The 23,397-nt window shown below is 40.3% G+C and overlaps 2 protein-coding genes and 2 long non-coding RNA genes across 6 annotated transcripts in view; 2 read left to right on the top strand and 2 right to left on the bottom strand.

The window, feature by feature from the left end:
* The window catches only part of spega (striated muscle enriched protein kinase a), a 42,200-nt gene extending 38,632 nt beyond the window's left edge, over positions 1-3,568 (bottom strand). For 2 of the 3 annotated variants that reach the window (XM_056430835.1, XM_056430838.1), the window contains exons 1-2: positions 3,259-3,568; positions 1,945-2,469 (exon numbers count right to left, since the gene is read on the bottom strand). In XM_056430835.1, coding sequence (XP_056286810.1) covers positions 1,945-2,302 — 358 coding nt within the window. In that variant the 5' untranslated portion in view covers positions 2,303-2,469; positions 3,259-3,568. The remainder of the gene's footprint in view (positions 1-1,944; positions 2,470-3,258) is intronic. The other variant, XM_056430836.1, reaches the window with a different exon arrangement.
* Positions 3,569-5,492: 1,924 nt separating this feature from the next.
* Positions 5,493-6,130, top strand: LOC130204278 (uncharacterized). Its single transcript, XR_008833609.1, has 3 exons — positions 5,493-5,526; positions 5,880-5,930; positions 6,050-6,130. It is a non-coding gene; the product is annotated as an uncharacterized LOC130204278 (long non-coding RNA).
* Positions 6,131-8,878: 2,748 nt separating this feature from the next.
* Positions 8,879-11,075, top strand: LOC130204803 (L-rhamnose-binding lectin CSL2-like). The gene is made up of 8 exons (XM_056431770.1): positions 8,879-8,976; positions 9,111-9,143; positions 9,486-9,536; positions 9,656-9,794; positions 10,024-10,139; positions 10,227-10,277; positions 10,695-10,818; positions 10,961-11,075. The coding sequence occupies exons 1-8, from the start codon at positions 8,946-8,948 to the stop codon at positions 11,073-11,075; spliced, it is 660 nt and encodes a 219-aa protein (XP_056287745.1). The 5' UTR covers positions 8,879-8,945.
* Positions 11,076-16,777: 5,702 nt separating this feature from the next.
* LOC130204277 (uncharacterized) lies at positions 16,778-18,422 on the bottom strand. Its single transcript, XR_008833608.1, has 4 exons — positions 17,970-18,422; positions 17,712-17,850; positions 17,060-17,183; positions 16,778-16,925 (listed from the first exon to the last, which is right to left on the bottom strand). It is a non-coding gene; the product is annotated as an uncharacterized LOC130204277 (long non-coding RNA).
* Positions 18,423-23,397: the final 4,975 nt, after the last annotated feature.

The raw sequence follows: 23,397 nt of genomic DNA, 5'->3' as shown, positions 1-23,397 counted from the left end.
GAAAATGTATGTAAATATAATCTGTGGCGTCTTTTAGCGCTGCCATAAAAAACTTGTTCATAACTTCTGAACCTCGCAAAGAGACACGAAAAAGGAGAAAGCGAGTGGTGGATGAAAAATATACAAAGAGCAGAAAACCAACGTTGGGATTGGAGTGAGAAGATCAAAAACCAGGAGAGCGAGACCGAGAGTTGCTGAGCGATGTGCCAGCTGGACGCAAGGATCACTTCATTGCGTATTCTAGGCATCTGTCACTCAAATGGATGATGCATGGTCAGCAGTACTTCCTGCACCGACTGCGGTGTTAACGTCCTTGTAAATGCAGTCGATGAGCCAGCTCTAAAAACATTTTCTGCTTATTATGCCCCTTAACAGAGCAGAACATCCCCCCATCCTATCGAATCTGGAGGTTTTGGATAGACTCGCCTGCAGTTTGAAAAGACTGTCACACGATGCAGCTGTAGAGCCGTTTCACCTGAAGCTTCACAGACACATGGCATCCTTATGAGGCAGAGGGGACCAGATAAACCGGGCGACATACATATATATATATATACATACATAAATATATACATATATATACATACATATATATATATATATACATACATATATACACTACCGTTCAAAAGTTTGGGGTCACTCAGACAATTTTGTGTCTTCAATGAAAACTCACTTTTATTTATCAAATGAATTGAAAATTTCATAGAACATATAGTCAAGACATTGACAAAGGTTAGAAATAATGATTAATATTTGAAGTATTACATTTGTTCTACAAACTTCAAGCTCAAAGGAAGGCCAGTTGTATAGCTTATATCACCAGCATAACTGTTTTCAGCTGTGCTAGCATAATTGCACAAGGGTTTTCTAATCAGATATTAGTCTTCTACACTGGAGTGATAGTTGATGGAAATGGGCCTCAAAACACCTCTGGAGATATTTCATTAGAAACCAGACACTTCCACCTTGAATATTAATTTACCACATTAACAATGTATAGAGTGTATTTTTGATTAATTTAATGTTATATTTATTGAAAAAACAGTGCTTTTCTTTGAAAAATAAAGACATTTCTAAGTGACCCCAAACTTTTGAACGGTAGAGTATATATATATACATATATATATATATATACATACATATATATATATTAAACCTAATTATTATACAATTAAAAGATAACAGACTCAAAGCCTATAAAACTAGCCTAGTGATGCATGGGGCACAGGCCCGTTATGACATCCACTACAACCACCATATACAGCGGCTGCACACTTAAAAACCGAGAGATGAACCGGTGATGATGATTACCAATAACATTGACGTCATCATCAACACAGCCGATGACGTCTGGTTCATTTTTCTTGGTTTTTCCCGAGGCTTATGGGAAGTTCCCACACTTGCGGGCTTAAATTAGATGTAACTATATGCGCATAGGAGGAACATTTCTACCAGCTGCACTAAATCCAGCTTCCTCAGCTGAGTAAACACAACAAACAACGACCAAAGATGCAGCGGTGCGGCTACTAGAAAGCATCCGCTGGTGACCCTTCTCCCATCCGACAAGTCTCTACTCACATCCACCAGCTGATGTTGAGCATCTCGCTGCAGACATGGAAAACATAGCCACTGTCTAAGGATGAAAAGAGTTCATCAGAGTTGGATCTACGATTGCTTTGTCGAGGTGAGCTTTCCCTGACGGATAATGTTTCATGGGATCCAATATCAATGGATCAAACCTGTGAACTGATGTTCCAATGTTTGTTGTAAATCAGCCAGTGTTTTGTTCATTAAAAGAAATACTAGAGCATTACAAATCTGTTATTGCTCCATCTGAGGACCCGAAAAGGAACTATTACCAAACATATGTTCAAAGCGTTGAAATGGAATGAAAGGAAAATATGTCCCCGTTTAAAGAAAGTTCCAGTTGCATGTGATTACCTTCGCCGAGGTCCATAATGGCCAAGACGGCGCTGCAGCTTGCTTCTCCCAGCTCATTGGTCGCCACGCACGTGTACAAGCCGGCGTCGCTCATGCGGCAGTCCCGAATCCACAGCCCGCCTGAGTCCTGGCCTTCGGATGGGAGCCGTGGCTCATCGTTGTGGTACCAGGTCAACGAAGGTTTGGGATATCCGGTCACTGACACCCTCAGTCGGATGTCACAACTTGTTCCCACTGCGGCTTTACGGAGTTTGCGGCTGAAAACTGGCGGTTCTTGCATTGCGGCGTCCGAAAAAATTTGGTCCCCTGTGACTTTGGGCCCCTCGAGACTGCGACTGGATCCGGGGCCTTCTGCCATCTCGATTTCTGTCAGACTTCTTTGAGGACTCTACTTTTTATCTGGTAATTGATTGGGTGATCAAGCTCGGCTGCAGTTATTGAAGGCTTCTTCTGAAAGACTCCATTGCCTCGGGTGTCTCTGGGCCCTCGGGGAGTGCAGAGGATGCTAGTATGTTGCACTGGGCACTGTAAGGACCAGAGCACATCCGTTAGAATGACATCGCAGCTATGTCATATATAATAAATACAGTACTTGATTACAGACAATGTTCGCTGGTAAACGCGCTCATCACATTCAATACAATTATCGATTTATTCAAACGGCTTAAAACCACCCATAGTTGTAGCCATCGTTATGACGAGCACATCAACGACAGCATTGATGTGCTTTTCTACGCTTCATCCATTTCTACATGTCCATTGAAGCTGTGGAAACTGTTGCTCTTGTGACGCCTACTCTGAGAAAGGTATCGTCCCGGTACCACAGCTTTTGCTTGGTGACAACAAATATTTAACAAAACCTGCGTGACAAAATGCGGAAATGGTATATGAATAGTTTGATCCATACTGAGTGCTAAAAGTCAAGAGGTCTCTTGTCCCCTAAACCTCTTGGCGTTCCCTACGTTGTTTGGAGCACTCTGACCATGTCTTTTGATGCCAGTTTATAACGTGCTATGCAGACAAAAGTATATTTTCCGGGGTTTGGTGAAGTAGGCGTTCCCCGACACCTGAACCCATTATAGCATGTGTCGAGACGCTACTGGTCGACAGCGATAGCCGTGGATGTTTTGGAACGTGTAATGTCATGAGTCATAAAAGTCGGGCCAATACATATAATGCCATAATTATTGTGCAAAGCAAACATCAGAATTTGTATTTTCTTCATGTGCAAATGTTTAATATGCCGCTCATATGCTGATCCAAAGAGTCGTTTAAAATAGACTTTGCCCGATAATAGAAAGACATGCATCTTACCTCACTTTTGCCCTTAAAGACGAAAGGAATCCCTTTGGACATCGCCGCAGAGTCCAAGTTAAGGTAACAAGATCCATGGAGAAAAATATTTCATCTCAAATCGTCTGCTGGAGCCCGTGTCTCTCCGTGTCCTTTGGCGAGATCGGGCTGGAGGTGTAAGTCCCCCCGAGATCATGTAGCATTAGCAGCCGCGGCCATGGACCCTTTTTCAAGAGACCGAGAGTGAGAGACCCTTTTCCCTAAAGGTCATCCACTCAGGCCTTCTGCCCTCGTGTCTCTCCACCAACTACATTTGAGTACTTGAAAAAAACAACAACACACACACACACACACACACACACACACAGACACACACTTGACAGTCCTTTTGAGCTTTTTACTACTTACAGAAGCTCATGTTATCAGTCTCTCTCGCTCTCTCTCTTTCTATCTCTCTGCTCCCCCCCCCCCCCCCCCCGCCCACCTCCCTCAGGTTGGGAATGACAGCTGCACCACCACCAATAGGTCACATTTCTTGGGCTGCCGTGTATGAACCCCCACCACACACACTTTAGATAATGTTATCAAGCAATGTGTGTGTGTGTACGTGTGTGTAAGTAAGGACATTTTTGGCTGGTGCTTCAGGTGCCTGTTTGATGGTCCAGACTAGGTTTTAAGGTTCTGGTTCTGGTCAGGCATTTGAGTTGTGATGGTTATGTCCTCACGAAGGTAGAAGGACAAGAGGAGTGTGTGTGTGTTTGTGCGTGTGTGTGTGTGTTTGTGTGTGAGCCAGGCGATGACAGTATGTGTGACAGTTGGAGTTGCTATAAAAAGAAAGTCTAAGAATAAAGACCGGACAGTGATTCATACAACTGTAAGGGCAGTGATATAACAATACAATGCAAGTAGTCGTCACAATACCACACAACGCCTGACACATTTATTCAACTGAGTCTGTTTGAGTCGATTTGGAGCGTGTTTTATCTTCTTGCTTAAATGCCTTTTTTCTTTCTCCGAAAATGGGACGATATCTGTCTACCTGTGCAGTTAGTGACGGTGGGCCAGAGAGCGTCTCTCACTGCTTGACCGAGCTGCAGGGGGGACGAGCCTAAGCGATGGTTGAGTTGTCGGTATTTGCTTATGCCTGTACTTTATATATTATATATAATAATTGGGTTCTGGAGGATGTAACGAGCACAAAGAGTGTATTATTTATTAACAGGTAACATTAAATCAGTTTGACTGAGGGTTAAGATTCATAACCTAATATTTAATTAAACTTACATACATTATATACATATTTATATATATATAAACTATATATTTATAAACAATTTGTATATAGATATATAATTACATCTTTATATCTGTATCTACTGTATATACATGTTTTTATTTTGTACACAATATTATATATATATATATACACACACACACACACACTTAAAGTAGACAAATACTTTTTGTTTCACAGCGAAACAGGTGTGTGTAAGATATGGCCGCGATATGATCATATGATGAGTCAAAGTGTGCATCAGACTAATTAATATGAGGTGTGCTGACACTGAGCAAAGACAAGGATCATTATCCTAAATACACTGCAATTTATTGTACAGACAAAGCTCCTCAAGTACTTTTAGGTAACGCTGATGATTAACTTGTTATTCTGGATTTCAGTTAGCTTTAGTTGGGATGAAAACAGAGTTTCTAGCTGTCATTTATATCTGTATATATATATATATATATACACACACACACACACACAGAGGCATGAGTGTCTCTACGTGGTTTCAGTATGTTTCATCACGTCAAACCATATTTTTTGGGAGAATTAAAAACTGCCACTTGTCTCTACAGACAGACAGAGAACTAATTATATAATTCACTCATTCAGTTATTACAGTAAAAACCCTCATGTAACCATCTGCATGTCTGTTCTGTTTGTCTGCCCCCCGGGGATGTTTGCTGATGGTTAACACCGGCCTCCTACATCCGGATTGGGTGTGTGTGCATTTCGGGCAGATGAAGAATGAAATAGTATAACACGCTGTGGTTTGATCCGTCATGATCATCCTTCGCTACAGCTGACGAGATGCTTTCCTCAAGATTGACCATCATCGCCCGTGAGTATGAAAACCAACCTGGTTCTGTTGGTTTTAATGGTCCTTCACTGTGAACTGGGTGACTTGGGCTCAAATCATGTGACATGTCCTTTCTAGAATTAATTACATTGATGTGCTTTTTTTAATCTTTCAGTCCTGGCTGCAACTCAGTGTTTGACATCTGATGGTAAATGATTGCAATTTTTCTACGATCTTCAGATTTCCTTCCTATATTGACTTTGGGCCTTTTAACATTTATTTGACCACCATACGAAACTTGATCTAAATATACTTCTACATGTTATCTGTTGTATCTACATTATTCTGAATAAAAACATTCATTCATTCACAATTCATTCATAATTTACTTGAGGAAATAAAACAAAGATTGGATTAAAAACTGAAGAAATACATTTTGTCATGCTTTCCAATCCTGTCAATAATTTAAAAAACCCTCAGATTGTCATTGCAACTTCATGTTGAGAACTTGTTAAAGTTTGATTGTAATTGCCTTGTAATGTCCACAATATGTATCTGCAGGACTCCTCTATGATGTGGCGTGTCCTGGTGTAAACGGCGAGCTGCAATGTCGTATGTCACCGTTTATTTTTTTTTGTAATTACACAAAATCCATTAATTAGCATCAACTTATTTCAGCTCCTCCCATCGCCCATTGTTAATATTGTGATCCGTGTGTTGTGCGTGTTCAGCTCCGGGACAAGTGATGGAAGTGAAGGCAGTAGAATCTGGTTTGGAAAGCGATGCCGACTGCACCGACAGAACAAAGTCCGCCACGGTCTTGAACGAAACTAATACTAATACTAAATATACAAGGGGGAAACAAAGTAAAGTGCTGAGTAAAGGTGGTGCACTGGAAGACTTAAAACCTGATCTGATGAGGAGAGACGACATCCATCCAATATGACCAAGTTGATCACCGGACTTAATCTATGACAACCCAGGGTTCAGATCAGGAACCGGGAGCAGTTCTCTGCTCTTCCATTCGAGCAGTTACCCACCCTTGACTTTAGAGTAGAGACTGTGTCTGTCCAATTAAATAAATCAAAAGTAAGCAGAAGAGCACAATAACCTTATACAAGTTAACACAATTATTTCAGCAGTGCAACAAAATAGGTCTATTAAATGTGGTCTCCTAAATATTCGATCTCTGTCATCTAAAGCTGTGTTACTGAATGATTTAATATCAGATAATCACATTGATTTATGTTGCCTAACTGAAACCTGGCTGAGCCATGAAGAATATGTCTGCCTGAATGAATCGACTCCTCCAAGTCATATTAATACTCACATTCCTCGAGGCACCGGTCGAGGAGGAATCTTTGAATCGAGCCTATTAATTAATCCTCAACCAAAATTACACTACACCTCATTTGAAAGCCTTGTTCTTAGTCTTTCACATCCAACCTGGAAAACACTACAGCCAATTCGATTTGTGATTCTGTACCGGCCACCAGGTCCATATTCAGAGTTTATATCTGAATTCTCAGAATTTATATCAAGTTTGGTTCTTAAAACCGATAAAGTTATTATTGTTGGAGATTTTAATATTCATGTGGATGTTGATAATGATTGCCTTAGTGCTGCATTCATCTCCTTGTTGGATCTTGTTCTTACTTGACATTGAGCATTACAGAATCCTCTTCTGTCAGACCACAACCTCATAACTTTTGAATTTATACGTTTTACACTAGATGTCTAACTGATAGTGCTCAATATAACAGAGGACTCCTGGTCTAACTTTAGTCCGTCCCAGATTGATCATCTTGTTGACAGTGCCATAGGCTCTCTGAGAATGACACTGAGGTTTCTCTTCAGCACTGTAGCCAGGCTGACAGAGAGTCACAGCTCTGTATAAACCTTAGTGGTAATGACTATTAGATATTATCAATGTGTCTCTGCTAACAGACATCATAATAGTTTATTTGAGAAATTTCAATCAGGTCCTGGTCTTGTTAGACCTTAGTGCTGCATTCGACACCATTGACCATGACATCCTGTTACAGAGACTGGAGCAGCCATAAACTTTCATTGTTATGCAGATGACACTCAACTATATTTATCGATAAAACCAGAGGAGAGCAACCAACTGACATAAACATGGATGACCTGCAACAACTTGATGTTAACTCAGAAAAAAACAAGTAATTTTAATATCGGGAGCACACACCAAGATCAAATTATCTGTGATGTGGATTCTGTAGACAGCATTGCAGTTGATCCAGAATGCTGCAGCTCCTCCTCCCCACCACCATCTGCCTGATGGATCGCTGTCCTTCTGTACACATTACATCTATTGCATCTGTCCATCCTAGGAATTGAATTAAAGTGTTGAGTTTGCCAGGATCTCCAGCAATCTACTGCAGTTTGTTGTGCAGCCTGACAGCAGCAGGAAGGTTAGGACTTGAGGTATCTCTCCCTCAGACACCGGGGAGGAATCAGCCGGTGGCTGAAGGAGCTGTGCAGAGCTGCGAGAGAGTCAAGCATGGGGTGGGAGGTGTGGTTCATCAGGGACGAGAGCTTTGCCATCATCCTCCCGTCCCCCACCACCTCCACAGTATCCACAGGACACCCAGCACGCTGCTGGCCTTCTTTAGCAGCTCGTTCAGCCTCTTCCTGTCAGCCGCTGCCATGCTGCTGCTCCAGAAGACCACTCCATAAAAGATGGCGGATGCCACCACAGAGTTAAAGAACTGTGTGCGCCTACGAATGATCTTATGAACCCAGACACCAGGGCGTTAGATGTTACGACGTGTGTGGGATTTCCACAAGAAGTATAAAGTAGAAAAAGTAGTTAATTGTTCAGTGACGGATGGCGGAAAATATTTTTCCACTGAGCAAAGCAACAGAGATAAGCCACGCCCCCTCACCGACGCGTATGACGCGATTAAACCACAAATAGTCGGATGAGTAAAGCTCTGTTTTCGACAGGGTTCATACACATGTTGAACAATGGATTTCCAGGACCGTAAGCCAAATTTCCATGACCAAACATTTTGTGAAAACTCGGTGTATACATGAAAAGATGTAGTAATTAAACTAACAATGAGAATTACAAAACGTACAGTATATACACCATGTAAATTTACATATGAATACAACACGTGCAGTACTTTTCCAAAACTTTTGGGATTTTATTTTCTTCAATGACATTTCCAGGCCTGGAAATAACCATTTTAAAATTCCATGACTTTTCCAGGTTTTCCATGACCGTACGAACCCTGTTTTGGATAAAGGCTGAAAATTATTTCTTTTTTTTTAAATCCGATTATTTGAAAAAATAGTTGCAGCCCTACTGAAAACCAGATTTTTTGGTAGAAATAGAAACGGACAAATGTCTCTACAGACTGAGAACTAATTAAATTATATAATTTGCTTATTCGGTTCCAACAGTAAAACCCCTCAAGTAACCATCTTCATGTGGAGGTCTGTTCTGTTTGCTTGCCCCCCGGGGATGTTTGCTGATGGTTAACGATGGCCTCCTAGATCAAGATGAGGTGTGTGTCCCTTTTGGGCGGAAGAAGAACGAAATAGTATAAAACGCTGTGGCTTGCTGTGTCGTGATCATCCTTCGCTACAGCTGACGAGATGCTCTGCACAAGATTGACCATCATCGCCCGTGAGTATGAAAACCAACCTGGTTCTGTTGGTTTTAATGGTCCTTCACTGGGAACTCGGTGACTTGGGACCAAATCATGTGACATCTACTTTATGGAATTAATTACATTTTGTGTGCTTTTATTTATCTTTCAGTCCTGGCTGCAACTCAGTGTTTGACATCTGATGGTAAATGATTGCAATTTTTCTACGATCTTCAGATTTATTTTCTTCCGATTTAACCTTTATTTTACCACGTATTAAACATGATCTAAATATACTTCTACTTGTTATCTCTTGTATCTACTGTAATTTATTCTGCAAGAAAAATACATTCAGAATTACTTGAGGAAATAAAGCAAAGATTGCATTAAAAACTGAAAAAAGAAACTGAAGAAATAAGGATTGTCCTGCTTTCCAATTGTGTCAATAATCTCAAAAACCCTCAGATTGTCATTGCAGCTTCATTCATGTTGAGAACTTGTAAAGGTTTCATTATAGCCTCGTAACGTCCACAATATGTATCTGCAGGATTCCTCTATGATGTGGCGTGTCCTGGTGTGAACGGCGAGCTGCAATGTCGTATGTCACCGTTTTTTTTTGGTTGTAATTCCACAAATTCCATTAATTAGCATCACCTTATTTCAGCTCCTCCCATCGCCCATTGTTAATATTGTGATCCGTGTGTTGTGCGTGTTCAGCTCCGGGACAAGTGATGGAAGTGAAGGCAGTAGACTCTGGTTTGGAAAGCGATGCCGACTGCACCGACAGAACAAAGTCCGCCACGGTCTTGAAGGAGGACTCCTTACATTCGGCCATGATATATTGGGTCAAGCTTGTGTAAGGGGTTATCATTTTGATTACTTTCTTATAGCGGCTCATTTTTGTGGAGTGAGTGTATAGGAAATGGACTCTAAACCAAAAACCCATGCTGGGACAGGAAAGCTGGCTATATTTAGTTTTTTTAAAGGTGGAATTTCCTTCTTTTTAAAAAAAATGATCCACGAACAAATAAAAGAAAGAAAGTCTTTACTGTGAAATATGTTGACCTTTTCTAATATTTCTCTAGCTGTGACTATCTGGAACAATGCCGACTGCCCAAACCCGATGCGGGGATGTTCCAGCATAATTACTCAAATGCTAGCTTTATTCAGGTCACCTACGACTGTCGTGTCAAACCAGCCGGTGAGTGCAGAGGACTTGCTCAAATACAGCAAATTGAGGAAGTTAAGAATGCAAGAGATCTGAACTTCTCTCATGATGTTCTGACAGATGTGATTACCGTTGTTGCGTGTGAAAACGACATTGCAGAGATCCAGTGTGGTAAGGAAACATGTCAATAACTCTCCTGTCCGCATGCACATTTATTTTTGTTATGAATGTATTCATACTTATCTTTAATTATGTAATCAATACAATCTAAATCGATGAATCCATACTTCCAGTAGACAGTGGCACCTTTTGGGGTAGATAATATATATATTTTTTAAAGTATATCATGAGGGGTTACCGTGTCTTGTTTAAACGAGACATGGTCAATTAGAAAAATAACGAGCAAAATAAGATAATAAAACAATGAAGTAGAATAAACGACAGTATTAATTTTTAGTTCAAAAGGAAATAAGACTAAAACGGCTGTTTTTAAGGTTTGTCGTGACATTTGTGTGGGTTTATCATTCAAGTTGCACCACCTGTTGACTGATCTGTGTTATGACATGTCATCTTCTGTGTCTCCCTCAGAAAATGGAAAAGTTCAAATTGAGACTGCCAAATTTGGGCGTTTCGACAAGACCACCTGCACAAAAACCCCTCTGAATATGACCTTTGCTGCAAGTTTCCCGGCTAAACAACATGTGAAAGACAAGTGCGTATTTGTTCAGAAATGTTGTGGAAGCGAGGGAATTATTTTTGTCCTGAATATATTAACATTTGTAATTTTCAATACAAATAGTCGTACATCAAGATGACAGGTTTAACTCTGTCTTTTCTTCTGATTTAACCCTCAGGTGCAACGGGTTGGGATCCTGTTCAGTTAATGCCAGCATGGAGGAACTGGGGCCAACTGATCCCAGCTATGATCACAATTACCTCATTGTGGATTATATTTGTGTGCGACAATAAACACATCCTGTCTTGCAAACAGTTTAGGCAATAATAATGTGTCATTCGAGTCATGTTTTCTTGTAACTTTTAGGAGAAAAGTCTCCTTTTCTATTTAGCTATTTCAGATGTATTATCTACAATGAGTTATTGGGCCAAATGTTATTGATGAGAGGAGCCAGGTGAAGCACTTCAAAAAGTGTGTGGGTCTGGCACCTTCATTGGCTTCTGACAACCCAATGATTCTCAGGTTGTTTTGTCGGATTCATCCCTCCAGGTCGGTGTTTTTAGCTTTGAGTTTAGCACATGGCACGATCAGGGTCGAGCACAAGCTTTCGAGGGCTTGAAAGCGACCCTCATTGGAATTGCCGTTGGTCTCCAGACTTGTGATTCTCTCGCTGTTTTCAGACACTGTGGTTTGAATCACATCTAGTTTGGTTTCAAGAGATGCAAAAGCAGATTTGAGTTCGGCAGACGGTGCCGATGATATGGACTTGCGGTGTTCTTCCTGCAGGCCGGTCAGAGCAGACATGCTAAACTGACTCGCCTTAGGTTCCGGCGTGTCTTTTTTTGCTTGGTTTAGCTCTGGTGGCCAAGCTGCCGTTTAAGGACAGTACTTGCATTTGTAGAAGCTGTTTACTAAAGTTTTGGGTGAAATAAAAGTTATAATTGACTTGATAGCGCTCTCCACCAGAAGTTTTTCAACCAATTGGTTGGTTCAAAACAAAGTGTCTGTGAACATCTGGTCTAGGGCCCGTTAAATAGCGGATTAAATGTTCTCGTACAGAAACACACTTTATGAAAAGAATTTCTCTGAGAAGGATTCAAGGCCAATGAGATAAAGAGGGCCCTCGAAGGCTTCCCTTACAGGAGACAAATACTTTTTGTTTCACAGCAAAACAGGTGTGTGTAAGATATGGCCGCGATATGATCATATGATGAGTCAAAGTGTGCATCAGACTAATTAATATGAGGTGCACTGACATTGAGCAAAGACAAGGATCATTATCCTAAATACACTGCAATTTATTGTACAGACAAAGCTCCTCAAGTACTTTTAGGTAACGCTGATGATGAACTTGTTATTCTGGATTTCTGTTAGCTTTAGTTGGGATGAAAACAGAGTTTCTCGCTGTTATTTATGTCTGTATATATATATATATATATATATATATATACACACATTACATATATATATGTTGACATTACAAGGCAATTACAATCAAACTTTTACAAGTTCTCAACATGAATGAAGCTGCAATGACAATCTGAGGGGTTTTGAAATAATTGACAGGATTGGAAAGCATGACAATTCTTATTTCTTCAGTTTTTAATCCAATCTTTGCTTTATTTCCTCAAGGAATTATTTTTTTTACAGAATAGAATACAGTGGATACAAGAGATAACAAGTAGAAGTATATTTAGATCATGGTTAATACGTGGTAAAATAAAGGTTAAATCTGAAGAAAGGAAATCTGAAGATCGTAGAAAAATTGCAATCATTTACCATCAGATGTCAAACACTGAGTTGCAGCCAGGACTGAAAGATAAAAAAAGCACATCAATGTAATTAATTCTATAAAGGACATGTCACATGATTTAGTCCCAAGTCACCGAGTTCCCAGTGAAGGACCATTAAAACCAACAGAACCAGGTTGGTTTTCATACTCACGGGCGATGATGGTCAGTCTTGTGCAAAGCATCTCGTCGGCTGTAGCGAAGGATGATCACGACACAGCAAGCCACAGCGTTTTATACTATTTCGTTCTTCTTCCGCCCAAAAGGGACACACACCTCATCTTGATCTAGGAGGCCATCGTTAACCATCAGCAAACATCCCCGGGGGGCAAGCAAACAGAACAGACCTCCACATGAAGATGGTTACTTGAGGGGTTTTACTGTTGGAACCGAATAAGCAAATTATATAATTTAATTAGTTCTCAGTCTGTAGAGACATTTGTCAGTTTTTATTTCTCCCCAAAAATATGGTATGCAGCTATAATGACCGCAATGAAAAAGCACATTTTTATTCTCAATGACAAATCTGGAGAAAAGTAAAAAAGGCCATCTGTCAATGCGTTCCTTCTGTCTGTGGCCCTCGAGTTTGTTGTTCTTTACTGAGCAGCAATGGAGCTTTATGAACATACTGAAACCACGTAGAAACACTCATGTCTGTGTGTGTGTATATATATTAGTGCTGTGAAAAATAACGCGTTAACTCAGTTAATTCAATTTCAGGTTTAACTAGTTTTTTTTTTATTAACGCATTTAACGCATGCGCAGAATGAGCTTCCAATCCGTCTGTTGTTGGTCGTCGGGACGAAAAAAAAGTCACTTGCAAAATGAGCTTCCAATACACCTCTTCAATCTGAACTCTGTCCGCTCTCATGCAGACGGTCTGTTCATCGGTAATGATCCTTCCGCAGGTTCACCTACGGAAACCTTGTTACGACTTTTACTTCCTGTAGATCAGGGTCTCAACACGTCGATCGCGACCTGCCAGTCGATCGCGGCGTAGTGTTGGTAGATCGCATGACATTAAAAGATTGGCCCGCCCCCTGACATGTTCTCTATAGCACGTCTTTGTTCTTTTATTAAACTAAACGTCTGTTGTTGATCGTATCTCCACAGCAGCATGTCATTTCTGTCTCTTCGCGTTGCGTTAACACTTATCGATCTCCGTCTCGCGCGCCACAGAGCTCCGTGCGCGCGCATCGGGACCGAGCAAAAAAAGTCACTTGTCAATCTGTCCACCTGTCCGGGCCGGTGAGGTTTCAGCTTTGCAGCGGTGTCCCCGCCGTCCCTTTCATCACGGCCCAGTTCATGAAGAAAACCCACACAGTCAGTTTGCCTCAGCAGCTGCTAGAGGAAGACTAGAGGCCTTTAGATTGTATCATGGTGGAGTTAATGGTTGACAAACAAGAGAAAAATGTTCTGTTTAACCCTCCTGTTACCTTTACATTTACTAAAATATTTTACCCTCGGGGTCAATTTGACCCCAGCAATTAAAACCTCCAGAAAATTATTAGAATTAATATTGCTTCCCAAGTTTAAGTGTGAGGTACTTTATGTTTGTTTGTTGACTACCTAAATAGCCCTTTAAATAAATAAAAAAGTTGATATTTCTTATATGTTTGACACAGTGAAAAACAGCCTGGGGTCAAATAGACCCCAAAGAACACAGACATTAAACATTGAATGGGGTCAAATTGACCCGAAAGGTAACAGGAGGGTTAAACATTCTGTTTAGGATGAAGATGTATTAATGTTCCATATGGAAGAAAACTGCTAAATAACTGCTGAGTTGCAGCACGATTGTATAGAAGAATGTATAAATGTATATATCCGTCTTTTGTCATAAATCTCTATGTTCTCACAAAATATACCGAGAATATCGGTAATATGTGATTAATCATGATTAATCCACAAAAACCTGTGATTAACCCGATTAAAATTTTTAATCGTTTCACAGCCCTAATATATATATATATATATATATATAAATGACAGTTAGAAACTTTTTCATCCCCACTAAAGCTCACAGAAATCCAGAATAACAAGATAATATCCAGCGTTACCTAGTACTTGAGGACCTTAGACTGTAAAATAACACGCAGTGTATTTAGGATAATGATCCTTGTCTTTGCCCAATGTCAGCACACCTCAAATATGTGTCTAATAAAATGACAAATCTTCCGTTTGTGTTGTCATCTGCAGAGAAAAATGTTTCTCAATAAATATAATGAAAAGATCTATTTGAGTTAGTATGAGCTGTAATACCTTTTCAAGTCGAAATGATGCACACTTCGACTTCGTCATATAGCGGCCATATCTTACACACACCTGTTTCCCTTTGAAACAAAAAGTCTGACTACTGTAAGGGAAGCCTTGGAGGGCCCTCTTTATCTGACTGGCCTTGAATCCGTCTCAGAAATATTTGTTTCATAAAGTGTGCAACACCTGTGTAATATAATAGTGGCCTAGCTGACAAAAAGCAGAAAACAGCAAATGTCTCCCGGGTGAATTTGAGTCTTTGTTTAATTCAATTCAATTCAGTTTATTTGTATAGCCCAATTTCACAAATTACAAATTTGTCTCAGAGTGCTTTACAATCTGTACACATAGACATCCCTGCCCCAAAACCTCACATCGGACCAGGAAAAACTCCCAAATAACCCTTCAGGGGGAAAAAAAAGGGAAGAAACCTGCAGGAGAGAACAGAGGAGGATCCCTCTCCAGGATGGACAGATGCAATAGATGTAATGTGTACAGAAGGACAGATTTAGAGTTTAAATACATTCAATGAATGTGACAGAGTGTATGAATAGTTCATAGTAGACATATTCCACGATGGAGACCTCCACGATCCATCAGGCAGATGGAGGTGGGGAGGAGGAGTGGGCGGAGTCTCAACAGGACAGTGGCGTAGTCAGGAGCAGGAATTCCACGACCCAGACCTCGATGATCCATCAGCAGATAGGATCTATGCCGTCTCATGGGGTCCGATGACCCCATGAGACGTGAAGTCAAACGGACTCCGGGGAGAAAGCAGAGTTAGTAACGTGTGATTGAGAGATGAAAATTCATCCTTAAGGAGAGAAAAAAGAGGAGATAGGTGCTCAGTGCATCCTAAAACGTCCCCCGGCAGCTATAAGCCTATAGCAGCATATCAAGGGGCTGGACCAGGTGAACCTGATTCAGCCCTAACTATAAGCTCTGTCAAAGAGGAAAGTCTTAAGTCGACTCTTAAACGAGGTGACTGTGTCTGCCTCCCGGACTGAAGGTGGAAGCTGGTTCCAGCTTCTTGTTTGACTTGTGTGGTGTTGACATGTGCATTTGTGGTAGGAGTAATCTTACAATGTGCTGTGCTGACCACAAGGGGGCAGTACAACACTAATGCGAGAGTGTGCCAAAACACAGCACAGACACAATATTGAAATACTGAAATTGTATGCGCAGATTTCAGCTTGCTTCTCTCATCATTAACATTTGTTCCAATAATTCAATGTAGATAACGTAATATCTAAATAGGAAAGATGCACATTACATTTATTTAAAGCCTAATTCATTGGCGGCTGACAAATAGAGGGCCACAGAGCCTGGTCCCACCCACCTTAAAAAAAAACATACAAGTTGAAAAATATGGAATATATATACCCAGTAATATTAGTAAAATAGGATATTTGTGCAAAATATATGCTGTTGCTGCACGTCCTCCCCCCCTGTCCGCGCTGTGCTGGGGCTGAATCGTATTGGCCCAGAAGAGACAGGTCTAAGAAGCAGTTTATTACTGATTAAAGCCATAGATGAGTGATATGTGATATACAATTTAGCCGATCGGCGTCCTAAAATAGGTTTCAGTTTTGGGCCAAAGTCATCTGGCCCAAAAGCTGCTCAATCTCGTCAGGCGTTTTTTTTTTTACGATATGACATCTGGAGCCGCTAATCTCTCCTCCAAGACCCGTTTTCATGTAAAACAGCTCGGCTCAGAACAACCGGACTTAATAAGACGACGGACTGGCTGAAAAAGCGGCAAATGAAGCTTCTGTAGAGACCGGTGCACCCGGAAGGTTTGCCAAGCTGGATGCTGTTGTGCTTTATGAATCAACGGGGACAGATCCAACATCGATAGTTCCAGGAGTAAGGGACATGAAGCACTTGTCGGAATAAATAATTTTCTTCTAAAAGATACAAGAAAACATGACTCATATGACACATTATTATTGCCTCAACTGTTTGCAAGACAGTGCTTGTGTTTATTGTGACACACAAATATAATCCACCATGAGGTAATTGTTATAATTGCTGGGAACAGTTTCTCCCAGATCCTCCTTGCCGGCTGCAACTGAACAGGATCCCAACCCGTTGCACCTGAGGGTTAAATCAAAAGAAAAGACAGTTACTTGAAACCTGTCATCTTGATGTACAGATATTTGTATTGAAAAGAATGAATGCTAAAATATTCAGAACAAACATATCAACAACATTTCTGAACAAATACGCACTTGAATTCCACTTGGTTTTGAGTTTCGAAACTTGCAGCGAAGGTCATAATCAGAGGGGTTTTTGTGCAGGTGGTCTGGTCGAAACGGCCAAATTTGGCAGCCACAATTTCAACTTTTCCATTTTCTGAGGGAGACACAGAAGATGACATTTTAAAACACAGACCAGAACAGTTGATGCAACTTGAATGGTAAACCCACAAAAATGTCACAACGATCAATAAAAACAGCTGTTTTAGTCTTCTTTTTTTACTTTAAATGAATACTGTCAATCATTAAAGTTGATGTTTTTTTCTAATTTACCATGTCTTGTTTAAACATGACATGGTAACCCCTAAGGATATACATCTTTTTTTATTATCTATATATTATCTCCCCTAAAAGGTTCCACCGTCAACAGGAAGTATAGATCCAGATTGTATTGATTACTTGATTAATGATTATAACCAAAATACGGAGAGACGCATCTTTTTCAATATCCAACATTTTCATGCAGACAAGAGAGTTATTGACATATTTCCTAGAGAAATATTTGAAAAGGTCAACATATTTCACAGTCAATACTTTCTTTCTTTTGGTGAAATATTCGTCCGGGGATCTTTAAAAAAAAATATATAGCCGCCATATGAAAGTAAACAAAATGATAACCCCTTACGTGAGCTTGATCCAATATATCATGTACGAATGTAAGGAGTCCTCGTTCAAGACCGTGGCGGACTTTGTTCTGTCGGTGCAGTCGGCATCGCTTTCCAAACCAGATTCTACTGCCTTCACTTCCATCACTTGTCCCGGAGCTGAACACGCACAACACACGGATCACAATATTAACAATGGGCGATGGGAGGAGCTGAAATAAGGTGATGCTAATAAATGGATTTTGTGTAATTACAACAACAACAAAACGGTGACATACGACATTGCAGCTCGCCGTTTACACCAGGACACGCCACATCATAGAGGAGTCCTGCAGATACATATTGTGGACATTACAAGGCAATTACAATCAAACTTTTACAAGTTCTCAACATGAAGTTGCAATGACAATGAGGGGTTTTTAAATTATTGACAGGATTGGAAAGCATGACAAAATGTATTTCCTCAGTTTCTTTTTTCAGTTTTTAATCCAATCTTTGTTTTATTTCCTCAAGTAAATTATGAATGAATTGTGAATGAATGAATGTTTTTATACAGAATAATGTAGATACAACAGATAACATGTAGAAGTATATTTCGATCAAGTTTCGTATGGTGGTCAAATAAATGTTAAAAGGCCCAAAGTCAATATAGGAAGGAAATCTGAAGAAAAGAAATCTGAAGATCGTAGAAAAATTGCAATCGTTTACCATCAGATGTCAAACACTGAGTTGCAGCCAGGACTGAAAGATAAAAAAGCACATCAATGTAATTAATTCTAGAAAGGACATGTCACATGATTTGAGCCCAAGTCACCCAGTTCACAGTGAAGGACCATTAAAACCAACAGAACCAGGTTGGTTTTCACTCGTCTATGATGTGGCGTGTCCTGGTGTAAACAGCGAGTTGCAATGTCGTATGTATTTCACCGTTTATTCATCTTTAACATTACACAAAATCCATTCATGAGCATCACCTTATTTCAGCTCCTCCCATGACCCATTGTTAATATTGTGATCCGTGTGTTGTGCGTGTTCAGCTGCTGGACAAACGATTGAAGTGTTGAACCTACACTCTGGTGTGGAAAGCGACGCAGACTGCACCAACAGAACAAAGCCCGCCACGGCCTTCACCGGGGACTCCGTAAACCTGGTCCTGCTCTACATGTTCAAGGTCATGTAAGGGGTTATCCTTTTGTTTACTTTATTATAGCGGCTCATTTTTGTGGAGTGAGTGTTTAGGAAATGGACTCCAAACCAAAGCCCAGCATGAAAGAGAACAGCTGGCTATATATATATATACACACACACACACACACATATTCATAATATTTCACCAAAAGAGAAAGTACTGACTGTGCAATATGTTGACCCTTTCTAAAATGTCTCTAGCTGTAACCGTCTGGAACACTGCCGATTGCCCAAACCCGATGTGACGATGTACAACCATAAAGGCCAAAGTCATACGTTTGTTCAGGTCGACTACGACTGTCGTATAACTCCAGCCGGTGGGTGCAGAGGACTTGCTGACATACAGCACATTGAAGAAGTTAAGAATGCCGAGAGCTGATCTCCTCTCTTGATGTTCCGACAGATGTGATGACCGTTGTTGCATGTGAAAACGACATTGCAGAGATCCAGTGTGGTAAGGAAATATGCCAATAACTTCTGTCGGCATGGACATGTTGGGATATTAAAAAAGATGAGTTTCTCCGTATTTTTAAATGTATTTATTCTAATCTTGAATTTCTAATCAATAGAATCTATACTTCCTGTTGACGGTTGCCCTTTTTGGTTAGATTATATTTTTTTAAAGATGTATATCATTGGGGGTTACCATGTCTTCTTTAACACTGGCAAAATAAGAGAATACAAATATTAAGTATAATAAACAGTATAAATATTTAGTACAAAATAAAAAGCCTAAAACAGCTGTTTTTAAGGTTTGTCGTGACATTTTATTTGATTTATCATTCAACTGGTCAGTGTTTTGACATTTCATCTTCTATGTCTCCCTAAGAAAATGGAACAATTGCTATTCAAGACGCCAAATTTGGGCGTTTCGACAAGACCACCTGCACAAACAAACCTCTGAATAAGACCTCTGCGAGTCTTACAGCGAGAACAAACGTGAAAAACAAGTGCGTATTTGTTCAGGAATTCACTGGAAGCGAGGGGAATATGTTTGTCCGGAATATATTAGCATTTGTGCTTTTTAAGACAAATAGTCGTACATCAAGATGACAAGTTTCAAGTAACTCCGACTTTTCTTTTGAATTAACCCTCAGGTGCAACGGGTTGGGATCCTGTTCAGTTACAGCCAACTCGAAGGAACTGGGACGAACAACTCCCAGCCATGATCACAATTACCTCATTATAATTTATAATTGTGTGTGATGTGGAAGTGACAATAAACACATGCACTGTTTTCCAAACAGTGGAGGCAACAATAATAATGTGTCATGTGAGTCATGTTTTCTTGTAACTGTTAGGAGAAATCCAATTTCATCCATTTGGTTTCATCCAAATTTGCCATTTTTAAATCAAAATGTCATCCATGTGAATCGTGTAGATCTGAAGAGTTTTGGTTTAGGGTCGATTGGCTGGCCGGATTTTTAAAAGTTAGCTAAAGCTAACTTAATATTTTCAAAATAAGTATTACTAGTTATCACTCACCGTAGGCGATAGCGTGTTGCTAGATCGCTAGTTGGAAGGTCACGTATTTCTTTACGTTTTCCCTTGATGAGGTCCCCAGAATAATTCGCCTGTGCTGGGTTGTTGTCCACAGGTTCCTCCTTACGCTCAGGTCTGATTAAGCGCCAAGTAGTTTTCATTAATATCTTGCTGTTGACTAAGATTAATATTAATGCCATTTGTTGAGTGTTCAAAAAGCGAGGCAAGAACAAGCTTTTATTTATTACCATTATAGATAAATATACCAGTATCGTATTTGTGGTATCATATCGTATTTTATCGAATTCTGGTATCAGGTATCTTGATATTCATGGAAGGTATCGTAGTTATAATTTTTGTATCGTGACAACCAGGAGGTAGAGGCAGAACAGACAAGAGGTAACCGTTTGCAACCCTTACCGAGTTTGCAGGTATAAACAGGGTTTTTCCTGGGTCAAAATGGGTCTTCGGTGCTCCCACGATCTGTGTTGCCATATCACCGCAATGAGCAGACATCGATATATATATATATATTTTTTTTCTTTCACATAAATAATGGAGGCAATGCTTAGGAAATCATTTTGCTTCCACTTTAGATTAAAATAGATAGGCTAATAGATTGACAATTAGAGATGCACCGATCAGGTTTTTTGGTGCCGATCACCGATCACTGAAATCAGTATAGGCTGATCCGATAATACCGATCACCGATCACGGTGTCGATTGAAGCATTCTATTTACTGTGTAGCATTATTGCCTAGGACTATGAGGAAATACATATATAAAGCACCTCAAACATTAAAGAAATTACCGATTTCTTTAAACATTTAGGACTTTTACTTTGAAAAATGTCCTAATTGATACATTAAAATTGATTGATTGCCAGTGATGGGGATTTCAGATATGTATGGAACACATCTGCATCATTCATTTCCTGGAACTCTTGGGGAAATCTATATACAGGACTTTTTTTAACATACAAAAGTCGGACTTATTTTTTATAAACTCTTCCTTGGTCCAGTAAAAATGTTTTAATGTGAGCATAATTTAAGCTAAATCTCAGAAACGATCTTTAAAGATACAAAATCAGTTCATTGTTTACTTGTCTATGTTAGTGTATGATTTGTCGACATCTTATTTTGAAAAACGGATGTTGTTTCACGTGGTTCTTTCCGCTAACTTTACAAAACCGGATGTTTTCACGTAAATCCTTCCGCTTACTTTATCAGAACCCTCGCGCGCTCCCTATCGAATGCGTTTACCGTCAACATCAGTCTGTAGGTGCACAGACAACCTCACAGCTGCGTATTGATCAGACAAGAAGACACGCTTATCAACTCGATTACTATTGATCAAAACAGAACGAGGGTTCGGCTGTAGCCTCCTTGAAACATACTATTGAGAACATATTCGCTGACGTGCACATGATGAACACAGTTTTTTGGGTTTTTTTTCCCATCGCAGACTTTTTTTTGCCTTAGGCGCTCGGGATTTATCATAGGCGTTCGGGAAAAGGGCTTAGGCGCGCGCCCAAATTTTCTCTATGCAGGAAAAACCCTGTATAAATATATACGGTGTGCTGTAATACACGCCGGTGGTAATGACGCCCGAGCCCGTCGGTCGGAAGTCACTAAAATTAATGTGGAATCGGTGTGTGCTTATGCCAAGATGTTGTCGGACACCGTAATTTTCTCTGGCCCTCTCCCAAATTTGCAGACAGACGAATTGTATAGCCGAATGTCGTCTTTCAACCGCTGGCTGTCGAGGTGGTGCCCAGCGAATAATGTGGGCTACGTAGACAACTGGAAGACTTTCTGGGGAAAGCCTGATCTGATGAGGAGAGACGGCACACATCCCACGTTGGACGGAGCGCGTCTCATTTCTGCGAATATGACCAAGTTGATCACCGGACTTAATCCATGACAACCCAGGGTTCAGATCAGGAACCGGGAGCAGAGTTGTAGTTTAACACCCTTCTCTGCTCTTCCATTCGAGCAGTTACCCACCCATGACTTTAGAGTAGAGACTGTGTCTGTCCCACGGCCACTTCAATTAAATAAATCAAAAGTAAGCAGAAGAGGAGTCGTACACAATAACCTTATACAAGTTAACACCATTATTTCAGCAGTGCAACAAAACAGGACTATTAAATGTGGTCTCCTAAATATTAGATCTCTGTCATCTAAAGCTGTGTTACTAAATGATTTAATATCAGATAATCACATTGATTTATGTTGCCTAACTGAAACCTGGCTGAGCCATGAAGAATATGTCTGCCTGAATGAATCGACTCCTCCAAGTCATATTAATACTCACATTCCTCGAGGCACCGGTCGAGGAGGTGGAGTAGCAGCCATCTTTGAATCGAGCCTATTAATTAATCCTCAACCAAAATTACACTACACCTCATTTGAAAGCCTTGTTCTTAGTCTTTCACATCCAACCTGGAAAACACTACAGCCAATTCGATTTGTGATTCTGTACCGCCACCAGGTCCATATTCAGAGTTTATATCTGAATTCTCAGAATTTATATCAAGTTTGGTTCTTAAAACTGATAAAGTTATTATTGTTGGAGATTTTAATATCCATGTGGATGTTGATAATGATTGCCTTAGTGCTGCATTCATCTCCTTGTTGGACTCGATTGGCTTCTGTCAGAGAGTACAGAAACCCACTCACAGCTTTGGCCACACGCTTGATCTTGTTCTTACTTATGGCGTTGACATTGAGCATTTGAACGTCTTCCAACAGAATCCTCTTCTGTCAGACCACAACCTCATAACTTTTGAATTTATACTACCGGAGTGTACTCCGTTAGTCAAAAGTTTCTACACCAGATGTCTAACTGACAGTGCTGTAGCTAAATTTAAAGAAGCGATTCCTTCTGTATTTGATTCGATACCACGTCTCAATATAACAGAGGACTCCTGGTCTAACTTTAGTCCGTCCCAGATTGATCATCTTGTTGACAGTGCCACAGGCTCTCTGAGAATGACACTGGACTCGATAGCCCCTCTGAAGAAGAAGACAGTGA

The sequence above is a fragment of the Pseudoliparis swirei genome, chromosome 14 (assembly GCF_029220125.1).
Source record: "Pseudoliparis swirei isolate HS2019 ecotype Mariana Trench chromosome 14, NWPU_hadal_v1, whole genome shotgun sequence".
NCBI classification, from domain to species: Eukaryota; Metazoa; Chordata; class Actinopteri; order Perciformes; family Liparidae; genus Pseudoliparis; species Pseudoliparis swirei.
The sequence above is the reverse complement of the archived record's forward strand: the minus strand, read 5'-3'. Positions and strand labels throughout refer to the sequence as shown.